The sequence below is a fragment of the Chrysemys picta genome, chromosome 9, assembly GCF_011386835.1.
Source record: "Chrysemys picta bellii isolate R12L10 chromosome 9, ASM1138683v2, whole genome shotgun sequence".
In the NCBI taxonomy this organism is placed as follows: domain Eukaryota; kingdom Metazoa; phylum Chordata; order Testudines; family Emydidae; genus Chrysemys; species Chrysemys picta.
Window position 1 is genome coordinate 93,759,102 of NC_088799.1, and position 12,126 is coordinate 93,771,227.

At 42.5% G+C, this 12,126-nt stretch overlaps 1 protein-coding gene across 1 annotated transcript in view; it reads right to left on the minus strand.

Moving 5' to 3' along the window:
• Positions 1-207: 207 nt before the first annotated feature.
• Positions 208-12,126, minus strand: part of GPR50 (G protein-coupled receptor 50) — a 72,888-nt gene continuing 60,969 nt past the window's right edge. Inside the window, exon 2 of the mRNA XM_005298986.5 lies at positions 208-5,073. Coding sequence (XP_005299043.2) covers positions 4,205-5,073 — 869 coding nt within the window. The 3' untranslated portion in view covers positions 208-4,204. The remainder of the gene's footprint in view (positions 5,074-12,126) is intronic.

Below are 12,126 nucleotides of genomic sequence, written 5' to 3' on the forward strand. Positions count from 1 at the left end.
GTTCCCCAACATCCTCCTGTATTAAGGTGGACTTGGACCATCACCAGGGATCTGAAGACACTCCCCAGATTTTTGAGTGCTCCAATTCCAGATTGGAATTTCACATCCAAGGCTCATGTACGTCCTGGAAGAACTCAGTTCCCACTTTTAACCAGTTGTACCTGCTCATACCAATCTGCTTTCTAGTCATAACCAAAAGCCAAGGAGTCATTTCAGATATTTATTTCAAAAAACGTATTTGCTAAAAGAGAAAAACAATAAACAATCCAATGCTATATTACAGTTTTGATAGATAAAGGGAATAAATAGTTTTCGTAATGAAGTGCAAGAGATCAGCAAAGTGAAGAATGCTTAGCCAAATGGTTAAATGGAAACACTATAGATTTGTATACAAATACCTCAATTACATTCTTCTTAAATAGATGAAATAACATTCATTGACATCATCAAATGGCAAGAGATTCATCTCCCTTCACGGCAATAAATTCTCTCACTCATGGCTACTCTGGCAATTTTAAAATTATGGCCCAAATTCAGTATTCAGTGACACCAGGGTTAATCCAGAGTAAATGGTTAATTACTGGTGTAAGGGAGATCCCAATATGACCTTCAAATTCCAAAGGTCAAGGCCAAATCCACAGCTGGCATAGCTCCTTTTAAGCTGTGGGATCACTTTCAAAACCCCACTTTGGATTCCAACAGGGAAACACAGACTTTTCCTCAGGATCCCCAATTTAAGACCCATTTCCCTTTTTTCCTGTAAACAAATGTTAACAAATAAGCTCCTGGTACACAGTTAGCAATCTCTTCTAGGCTGCCATAACCAGAAACTCAAACAAGGAACTCCTTCTTGGGGTACTCTTAAAAGAATTTAATACAAGAGTCAATCTATACTTCCAAGCACCCTTGGCATCATGGCACCAGGTTCTCTCCTCAGAGCTGAACTCTCCATTTTTAACCTGCTTTATGTTGCAGTCATCAACTCCAGTGCAGCTTGGCTCAAGGTCCCAACCATGACTGCTACCTCACCATGTTCATTACCAGGCAGCCTTGACTTACAGAGACACACAAAGTGCTTCTGAAATGATTGTACTACAGCAACTTTCACATTTTGTAGGATGCACTAAGCTCCTTTAAGGGACCCAATCCCACTCTTACGGGGCAGGATCAGGCCCTGTTTTTGTAAGGTGCTGCCCAGGTAATTAAAGGACCTGCTGTTGCAGTGCAGTAGATACCTACCACGACCCCATATGGCCCTGAGTACTTGCAGCTCTCACTGACCACTCTGAGTGCTGAGGCTGCTCAAGGGCTGCAGCAAGAATATTGCACTGTCACATTGTCTAGTTCACGTCAGCAGCGACTGTTCTCGATGCATAGGGTATGTCACCTCTAATTCCTGCAGCACGGGCCTGAAGTGCTGTTCCACAGAGGCAGTTCGAGCTCCATAACGCAGTCCTGTTGCTACAGGACTAGATCAGATACTCCCAAGATTTGGCTGCTTGGGATGTCTTTGGTGTTACAAAGTTCTATTCTGACTTTGACTGGCTGTTACTTCTGATGGGTTTCGAACAAGACATAGTGCAAAATGCAAGCTTCAGAAAAAAGAAACACATGACCTTCATTGAACAGTCCATTAAAAAGATAAAGAATCCAGGATATCAAGTCTCAGTAGTGGGGCAGGGAGAATTTGAGACATTTGGCAAATTTTAAAGGATTCCATATGATTGTCTTAGTAAACCACATATGCTCCTTTTTAAGGATATTATTTGCAAATGTGATTCTAAACAAACAGTTGCAAACCAGTTGAAACTAGAATCACAGCACAGTAGAACTTGCTGTATGAGTACAACTTGAACGATATACCCTGCAGTTAAGAATTCCTTGGTGCTTTTTGCATCCAAGTTGACTCAATGTTTTTTGTTTGCACAGAACGATATCCATCCATTTGGATGGGTATTGTTTGAAACGAAAAGGACCAATTCCCACATCAGATACCCTTATTTGGCCATACTCTGCAGAACCAAAGGCCAATTTTTAAAAACATGACTCAATTTAGCTCCTATTATAAGATAATTGTGTCAAGCATTTAAAACACAATGATCATGTGAAGCGGCTGAGATGTTTGAGTCTGAAAATGTGCAGTAACAAATTGTCATAGCCCCCTGTAAATACAATTTGTATTGCAATAAGTCATGCCACGTGACAGCTTTTTACACTGTATTGCTTATTTAGGAGATGTGCCATGTACATTTTTTGGGCTTAGTCTTTCAATGGACAACTTCTCCCAGCTCCTCCCCACCACAGAATTCAGTGGGAGCAACATTCAGCAACTCTCAGAAAGCATTCAGGGCCGGATATACAGAGGGAGTTAAGCATCTACAGATGCAGATGGGCATCTAGTGGGATTTTCAGAAGGGCATAAGCAGGTTAAGTGCCAGACTCCCATTAATATCAATGAGAATTAGGTGCTTAACCTGCTTAAGTGCTTTTGAAAATCCCACTAGGCACCCGTCTCCATTAGGTGCCTAAATACCTTTGAAAAATCTTAGTCTTTGTGCCTCAGAGGATCAGCCCTGTGGGCCAAATCCTGCTCCCACTGACATCAATGGCAAAAAATATAGATTTCACTAATGCAGAATTGGGTCCTTTCTTTGACAAGAGACAGGGTCACATTCTTCTGTCTTTATTTATGTGACTAGTCCCATTGGGCTAAATTCTGCCACAAAGGACAGATGCTGCCCCCCATCAATATCAATAGCGTAGCTCCCATTGACTTCAACAGGAGCAGGCTCGGTGTCCCTATTACACCCGTGTAAAGTCAGCCTAATTCTACTGGCTTGAACTGAAGCTCACCCTATAACTGACAGCAGAGTTTTGCCCATTGATTTAATGAGACCGCTTGAGAGCGGGAGTAGTTCACTTTTTGTTCTTCTACCAGTTTTTTAAAAGCCCTCTCAAGAAGGAACTCAATTTGGTCTAAGGGTAAAAAAAAAAAAAAATTCACATTTACAGACAAAGCCCTCCACCAATTAAAGAAGCCTTAATTCTGCCCACTGTGCATATATTTCGCCTGTAACACGGACCTACACAATACTGTAGTGCATTGACAGCAACCACAAAGGGGTAGAGCTCAGGCTTTAACTGAGAATGTTCACACTCTTTTTCGGGGCGTGTAAATATTTTTACATAGGATCCCCATTTACATATTGTAACTCTGTGCAAGAGTAAAAAGAAGGAAAACTCTACACTTGCCTTTTTCATTGCATTCGTGTAATGGTGCATATGCGATGAGACACGTTTGGGATGAACATTCCCTTTTCTTTCTGCCTTTGTCTGCAAGTGCAAATATGATTTTCACTGAGCTCTCCTTTCTATTTATTTCTTAAAAGTCGGCATCTGAATTAAAAGGATGGGATTCTGCTACACTTCGTTACATTCACATGACAGGACTTCTGAGAGATGTTTGGAATGAATGCCGGCCATTACTGAATATTGTTTAACATTTGAATTAGGCTCAGAACCTCTTTCTGCAATTAGATTAGGTCACTTGTTGTATTTTATTCACAGCCTGGAAAAGAAAGTGCAAGTGTACTCAACATCTGTATAGAGGCAATCAAAACCAGTGCTTTTGCCTTGCCTTGCATCTCGTACTGGCTAGTTACTAAACCCTACAGAGACAGTGGAAGCCATCATGCCCCTATTATGTGACCACTGACTAATCCTACTAACCTAAAAAGGTACAAAGTTAGTCATGCAGTTTATAGCTCAGATCTTGTACATTTGGTTCAGCGTTACTTAAATGCTAAAAGGATCGAATTAGAAAAAAAATTCAAAAAAGAGGGCTTTTTGCCTGGTCTTATAGTTTCAACTACAACTGCATCTACAGGCGCTTTGAATGCTTTGCTTCCAACAGATCATTAGTACCTGTGTGGCAAGTGCATCAAAGTCACCTAGGCACCTGGTGAAAAATGGCATAGGAAAAATAAAGTCAGTGGGTTCCATCCTACAAATCCTTACTCAAAGCCTTACTTCTGTGAGTAAGGGACTCAGACGCCATCTGTAGGAACAGACCCAGTTCTTGGATGAGTAAGTGCTGGCGGTATTGGGCCCCGTGATATCAGCTTTTAAATGTGCAGGTAGAAAAGCTTTTGCATACTATAGTATATACACAACTGTACCCCAGAATACATAGCATTGCTCTGATTCATAAGTGTATTTCAGCTTGATTGTTGTTGTTTGTTACAGCTGGGGAGGGCTTGCTTTTCAGTCCCTCCGTCACACCTTTCGACACGTCGATGAACAGCAACCTCGGAGTCCATAGAGTCAGTAGGATTCTTTTGTACTCCTTTCGGAAATTCTGATTGAGAAGCCCGTATATCATAGCATTGAGACAGCTGTTAAAATAGGCCATGAAGTAGCTCAGGACAAAGAGCCATTCTGGAATTTTGGGCACTACTTCTGAAGGATTAATAGAGACAGCAAGACCAATAAAGTTTAACGGCCCCCAACATACTGCAAAGAGGACAAAAACCACAAACATGGTCAAAAAATTCCGAACATCAGCTGCTCTTAGCTTCTGCCTGGCGTCTTGTCTTACCCGGTGCTTGACTTGAATCACCAAAATCCAAATCCGTAGGTAACAGAATGACACTATGGACAGGGGGACTATAAAATGAACAACTACCACTGTTATGGTGTACGATGTACTTACAGTCTGGGCAAAGGTGCAGGAATAAATCCGGGGATCATATTGCAGGGATCCAACAAAAAAGTTTGGCACAATTGCCACCACTGTCAGTATCCAGGTCAGGCAAAGATAGCAGCAGGTGTTCTTCAGGTTGAAGAGTTTATCGTACCAGAGGCTGTGGCAGATGTAGCAGTATCTGTTGATTGCTATGACTGTGATGTTAAAAATGGACCCAATGACACTTAAGCCCATGAGGAACCCACTGATTTGGCAGTGAATGTTTCCCAGTGTCCATCCATTATGGAAAATGGCACTCAAGATGAGAGGATAAGGGTACACCGCTACTACTAGGTCCGCTACAGACAGACTGACCACAAAGATGTTACCTACAAAAAAGGGAGAAGAAAAATTGTGACAGGTTAGTGTAGGTTTGTATATATCTATAGCAAAACTACAAACTCCAGTTTGTTTTGTGAATGCCAGTTTGATTGTAAAATGGTTCTGGGCCTTCACCTTGGCCCTGTACCCTCCCCATCTTGAGCTGAAAACCTCAGGTGGTGTCCAGAGAAGTTTCTGCAGTCAGTGGAGGGCTAACAAAGGAAAGAGATCAAGGGTCATTAACCTGGATGTTCTCCCATTCAAATAGAAGCCCCTTAAGCACATAAACTAGCCACTTCACAAAAAAACTACTTTTCCCAGGTGGGCTTGTAACCAAGCAACAGATCACTTGATCAGAGTGTTGATGCAGATAGGGGTGATCACCTGACAAAGGGGATTGCAACATTACAAAAAGGAGTCACTCCAGTATAAAGGGTGGGGAGCACACCAGGACCAGAGGCAGACAAGGAGGAATACTGGACCACTTGGAAAAGACATTGGCCAAAGGGCTCGTGGATTAATGATGAAACAGACAGAGATTTGTGGGCAGGTTTTGTTGGTTTTTGTGGCTTTGTATAGCCCTTGTGCTGTCTACGAGTAAAGTGTGCGTGTGTTTACAAATTCCTAGGGAGAGTCTGCGTGTCCCTTGCTTTCACTGCCACGGAGTCCGCAAAGGGAGACACTACACCAGAGGGGCCACAGTTTCAGTGGAACTCTGGGAGAGATCAATAGCTGCTGGGGAGGCTTGGGAGAGCTGGTGTTTGTTTCACTCCCGGAGCTGGTGCTTGTACTGTGGGGTCCCCACTACCAAGAGGGGTATCAGACATGCGGTCTGCACCTGGAGGGTGCCTGCTGGCCCAGAGCCAGAAGCTAAAATCTGCCCAGCCCTAACAAACCAAGAGCACGTGGGACCCAAGGTTTGGGGCCAGTACACTAGCTTGGAGAAAGTTCACCAGGGAGAATTCTTTAGGATCGTAACAGAGACAACGGAGTTAGCATTGTCTTCAACAGAGCAGTTGTGAATAAAAAAAAGTAATAATCATAGATCACTAAACTCCTCCCTTTACATTCAATAGTGAGAAAGACACACTTCGGATCCTGAGACTTTTCCCATCGATATTCTCATAAGAACGTTAATATTTTGTTTGCACAGCACCTAACACAGCGGGGCCATGTCCCTCAACAGGGCCTCAGAGCTACTGTTATACAAAGAATAATGAAAACGGACAGGCCAGTCTCTCAGCTACCCCAGTGTAAATTTAGAGTAACTCCACTGAAGTTAGTGGAGCTGCACTGGATTTCCACTAAAAGGAGAATTGCCGTAATTAGCCTCACAAAACATTGTTATTTGCCATTCATTCTGAACCCTTGGTATGATAATGGGTTCATCACGAGAGCTCACTTTTCTGAGTTACAGGGAAATCTTCAAGCTCCCTCTATTTTCCTCCCCAGAGAAAGGTTTCTAAGCTCACACAAGGGCTCTCCGATTCTAACCTCAAAGATGTAACACACAACCCTGACAGCAGAGAACTTGGGAAGATATTAAATGCTAAGGTTAATTCTGTGCCAATCCCCATCCTCTGTCTTCTGTGAATCTCTTGCAGCTGTAATGGGAAATGTGAAAACTCACAAGAATCTGATCTTAGAAATAAAAAAAAAAAGTGAATGCATGTTGGTTTGCCTGCCTGTTGGTTTTAAGTGACAAGGTGAAACCTACATCTGCTTATGGATTGAATTTTCCTCTTAAGAAGGGATCTTGCTTGGTTAAGAATCTTTCCCTTTTTTATGCTTACTCTGGGGTAGAATCCCACAATTGCTTAGATACAGTATTTTCTTATGAACCTGGATTGCCATTGCAATAATCTCCACTATGGGACATCAGCAGTGTTTGAAGCCAGGACCTTCAGAATAGACCTCAACTGCTTGAGCTAGCAGCCATAGTAGGCCACCAGCTATGTGAACTAGAAACTAGAGGGGGATGTGACCTACATTCTAGAGGCCTGTTACACAGCATTACATACGGTAAGATACAAGTGAATTGAGATGAACCCTTCGTGCCATCTTCACATAGTTTGCTTGCCAGCTCAGAGTTCTTGAGGTTCAGCTGGACTATTTTACTAAAGCTTCTCTCTGCCACGGTCTGGGTTGCACCTTCCTCCTGACTGAAACGTTATCCCCTCTTTCTTCTGAAAATACTATGGTTCCAATTAATTCTTTGTCTTGCCGACGTTGCTATCTATGCATTCTATGAGAGCTGGATAACCTATTCTGCAGAGCAGCCACTATAATGCAGCAGAGAGAGGAAGTGACTCTCAGCAACTGATAGCACCTGTCCAATGTGAGAAAGGTCTGCCTACTGCCCTGACAATGGAAGCATTAACCACGAAGTAAATATACTGGTTTCTGGAAAAGGTTTGAAAAGAAAAAGCAGCAGAGAAGAGGTTGGAAGGCCTGAAGATAGGAACAAGAGCTCCAAAAAAAAAAAAAAGGAGCTGCTTTTGGAGACTAACCCCTTTGGGTTCGATATATTTTTGTCTACACATGGGATTTTTCTGGAATAGTTATTGCACTTTAAATCTGAATTACCTTTCAGGTGTAGACAATTCCTTAGACTCCAACACCAGTCGTCTTCTTCCTTTCAAAACAGAAGCACCTCCAGTGCCAGACTGGACAGAGCGCAAAGCAGTGCTTAGTCAAGAACATGACCAGGTACAGGCTGAGTTCAGCAAGGGGACAAGAGGATGAAATGTCCCATTAGGGGAGGAGGAGGAGGAAGAAGTGGGATTCACACTTTATCATGTGCTACAAGTTTAGGGGAAAATTGCAAGGGGTAGAAGCAACAAAGGAAAGAAATAATCCAGTGAAGATACAAAATGAGCAGAGAGTCAAAAATGCCAAACTTTTTGCAAGAAACTTTTCAAAATTATTTTTGAAGTTTCCCAAGAAATAAAATTTCCCACTAAAATTTGTTATAAAAAGCCTCTGAGAAATTCTACTGTTGCTATTTAGTTTAAAAAAAAATTACAAGGAAACAAAATATTCGTAATAATTGAAAAGCCATTTTTCATTTTAAAAGTTATGAGAATAGAAACAATGAAAACACATTAAACCAAAAATAAGTGAAAAATTACAGGGGTTCTCTTGTCCCTCCCATCCCCCCTTTTAAATTCCTCCTTAAAACCCACTTCTCCTACCAAGTCTCCCTGTATGGATCTCTCCTCGCTGACAAGGACCCTTTGTTAGTCTCTAAGGTGCCACAAGTACTCCTGTTCTTCTTTTTGTGGATCTGAACAGTTTCCCATGTGGTGTATACGTTGGACTGTAAACTCTTTGGGGCAAGCCCTCCTTTTTTGCTAAAGATGTAAAGCACTGTGTACACTGAGCATGAGGAAGAGGAGGAGAATGAAAACACAGAATAAGATCCCATCGTCAAGATCCCATCTCAGTCCACACCGCGGCTCAGGCAGCAGCACATATTGCTCATTTTTCCAAATCTGGTACATTTTGAGATGGGGAAACCTCTGCTACCCAGCTTGTCACTCAAACTAGAGCAGAGTATTGCTACTTCGCATAACTAGCAAGAGACTGAGCTCGTGGCATCTGTGGATATTACATCTCAGATAAGCAAGTTTGCTGTATATTCCATAGGGTAGGCTGGTGTTTGATTTATTTCCCAAAATAGACTGGACTTGGTGTCTTGGACAAACTTGCAGGAAAAAGTGGGGCAGAGGGGCTGGGAAACGCCATTACTTTCCAAGTGAACATCCCTTTGGTTCAGAGCGATGAGCTATCAAAGGTTGTAGCCTCCCAACCCGGCAGATCTTTGGAATCAACAATGAGTCCTTGATGCTGGTTCTCCTGCTTTTGACAGCAGAGATATGCTCATTCAGCAGCCTGTATCACTGGTAGAGTTCTACAGAGGAGCAACCGCAGAGGTGCCCATGGGAAGAGCCATGAAGAGGAGTTGATAATGTTGTTTAATCCTAGCTACCAATCAAATAGCTACTCATATAGCCAGACTATGGAGTCAGCTAGGGACAGTGCACTTGAAAAAAGCTACCTCCATGCCTCTACCTCTAAAATACAGGAAGAGCCTGTGGAACGCCAGCAGAGAGCATGCTTAACTATTATGGTCTGTACTTGCTACAGGCAGCATCTCAACCCATTGATCAGTTTCATAAATTCAAATCCCATTGTCAATGCGACTACCAGAGTCTCTCAAAAGGTTTCAAGAAAATTGAGCAAACTCTACAAAGATCTCTCTGTGTAGTGATGTGACATCCATAACCAGGCTTCCAGAGATCTACGTTCAGCTACAATCATTGGCTATAGTGTTGCTGCAAATGCTATAGGCTAATCCAAAATCAAGCTGCAATTAGATGGTTGGCTTGGCTCATTTCTATTTTTAGTCCAAACAAAGTCACCAGGACTGGCCAACAGTTCGTGTCAGGATGAAAGGGCAGCTCGATGGCCCCCCTCCCCCAATCTGAAAACAAGAATCCAGACTCAAGAATGGTTGATGGTGACTTAGAGTCTGGAGCTCAGCTGACAATACGAGTAATTTTTAAAGAAAAGTTATTAAAGCCCATGTGAAGTGCTAACATCTTTGACCCATTATGCACAGGGCCTGCATCAAAATGAATGTTCCTGATAAACCTTTTCCAATGCCTGCTAACAATCACTTCTTGACTCCAAGATGCTGTGGAGTTCCTTGGGATCTAAAGTGACAATATTATTTCTCTAACCCAAAAACACCCAAACCAGGTTGTTGCCCAGAATCCTTATCTTTATGCTCTCTAATCACAGCACCTCAGTGCAATGCCAAGTGCTTCAATGCCATCTACATTCCCTCTCGCTTGGTCAGTTTTCCTAACATAACTTATGACCCCCTACTACAATATCCTTTTAAAACCATGTGCATACTTTAGGTTCATCTAAGGACATTATTTACTTCTGCTTCTGTTGAGCTTCAGTGCAGTTTTTCTATTGATTTCACACTTCATTCAGAGCCTTCTAAAATGAAGTCACCGATCCTGGCTCTCTGATAGACTTAATTCTGTCATGCGCAGAAACGTTCATGCTCTGGCTAACTCTCCATCACATGGAAGTGGATGGTAGCCCTTCCCAGGACAGTTCTACTCAGTCTTCCTCTGCACCACAATATTGCCTCTTCTATGCTCACCCTGCATTGAAGAATTTCTCTTATCAGTTTACCATGAAAATCAAGCTTTCATTTTCAATTGCTTTTCTGACCTGGATGGCTGTAAATATTGCCTTCCATTGTGCACTGATGTAGTGGTGTTTTAATGAGTTTGCAGACAGATGGAAAACACAAGGCACCATGTGGAGCCACCAGAACTGCGGGGGTTCTTCTGCATTGTTCAGGAGGGTGCTGGCAGAAGGATGGCCCCAGCCAGGCCCCATCTTACCTCCTCTCCCCAGTACAGAAGTGCCTGCTTTGGCTGCCTCTGCATCTCCACACGAGGTATTGGAGTAGGTCATCAACTCGTTTCACATAGCACCCCAAATCACCACCACCAATTAGTACCTATTGCTCATTACCCAGGCAGTACATTGTACACCAGATAAATATAATAAAACTTAAGTGTGTGAAATGTACAGACATAAGAGACATGGCCCCTGCCCTGAAGAACTTAAAATATGTACATATAACACACAAGAGGTAACTGACAAGAGGAGGGGGAAATGAGATCATAATAAAATCATGTAATTGCTGTGCATTCCAAAGCATCAGCTTCACTGCACAATGGGTATTTCACATCCTGTTTCATACCTTTAGCATCACTTAAGTATACATAGAAGTAACAGAGATATTAGAAGCCAGGGAGAGACAAGGCACACTACCAGTGATCCTGGCAAAGAATTCATGGCTGGGCTAGTACAGACAGGCTGCCACAGCAGTTGGGATAACCCTCAGTCCAGATGTCCCCTCCCTGAGATGGCATGTCAGCAGGCTTAACCGCAAACCCACCAAAAGTCAAGAGAAAGACTTCCATTGACATCAATGGGCTTTGAATCAGGCACAATATCATTTTGCAGCCCCCTGGAGAAGTAGTGGTACCAGGCTCTGAATTTTGCTCATAGCTGCTCACAAAATTGGGGTGGTTGAGTAAAAGGGGAATCAAATCAGAGAGAAAATATGAAGTTCCCGGAAAGGGGAAGGGGTGAGTTATTTGATTGTGTTATATATTGGAATATTCAAGGATGTTTGTTATTCAGATACTGTTTTCTTTGTGCATCACTATGAACACCTGGGTGAGGAGAAGGAGAGATGGCTTTATTAGAAATAAGGTTTAAAATAATAAAGATATCCCATTTGTACTGAGCTAAAACCAGCCTTTCTCCTGCTTGCTCTTGCTCTCCAAAATCTCTGCTCTCATGCCTGCCGGAAAGCCCAGTGCCAAGAGGATGGACATCAGAATCCTGGAAACAAGATCAGGAATTTTAAACCAAGTGCCATTTCAGAAAAACTAACCCTGGATTTAATTTTTGATGGGAAGTTGACTAGCTTAAATAGTTCTCACTGACTTTATGGAGGGTGTGAACTGGAAGTCTGTTTCCAGTAGCAAAAAGGTCTTGAAATTTACTAATTATCAAAGGCAGAGTCCTAGAAACTCCAGTAGCATTACACAGACTTTAGAATCAGACTGATATTGTAGGATGGTTTTCTTAATAAATATAAGCAAAGGTTTTAAACCCGGAGCTTACATTTATGCTTTTTATATAAAAGTGGCTTGATTTTCAGAAGTGGTAAGCACCCAGAAATTGAAGTCAGTCAGAGCTGCATGCACTGAGCACCTTCCGGGGAAGGGTAGATGGGGGGGGGGGGGGAGGGGAGGGGAAGCAATAAAAAAAATGAGGACAATTAGACTTAAAACATGCATTTAAAAATCTAGCTTTAGGCCACAGGCTTTGAAAGTTTTGGTCATATTTTAAGTCATTAATAGCTCTTCCATCAAGAGGAATGTACCTTGTACCTCCCAATGCACTGACCGCTGGGGGCTTTTCTACACGCAAACTGGTACCAAAACCAACTAAAC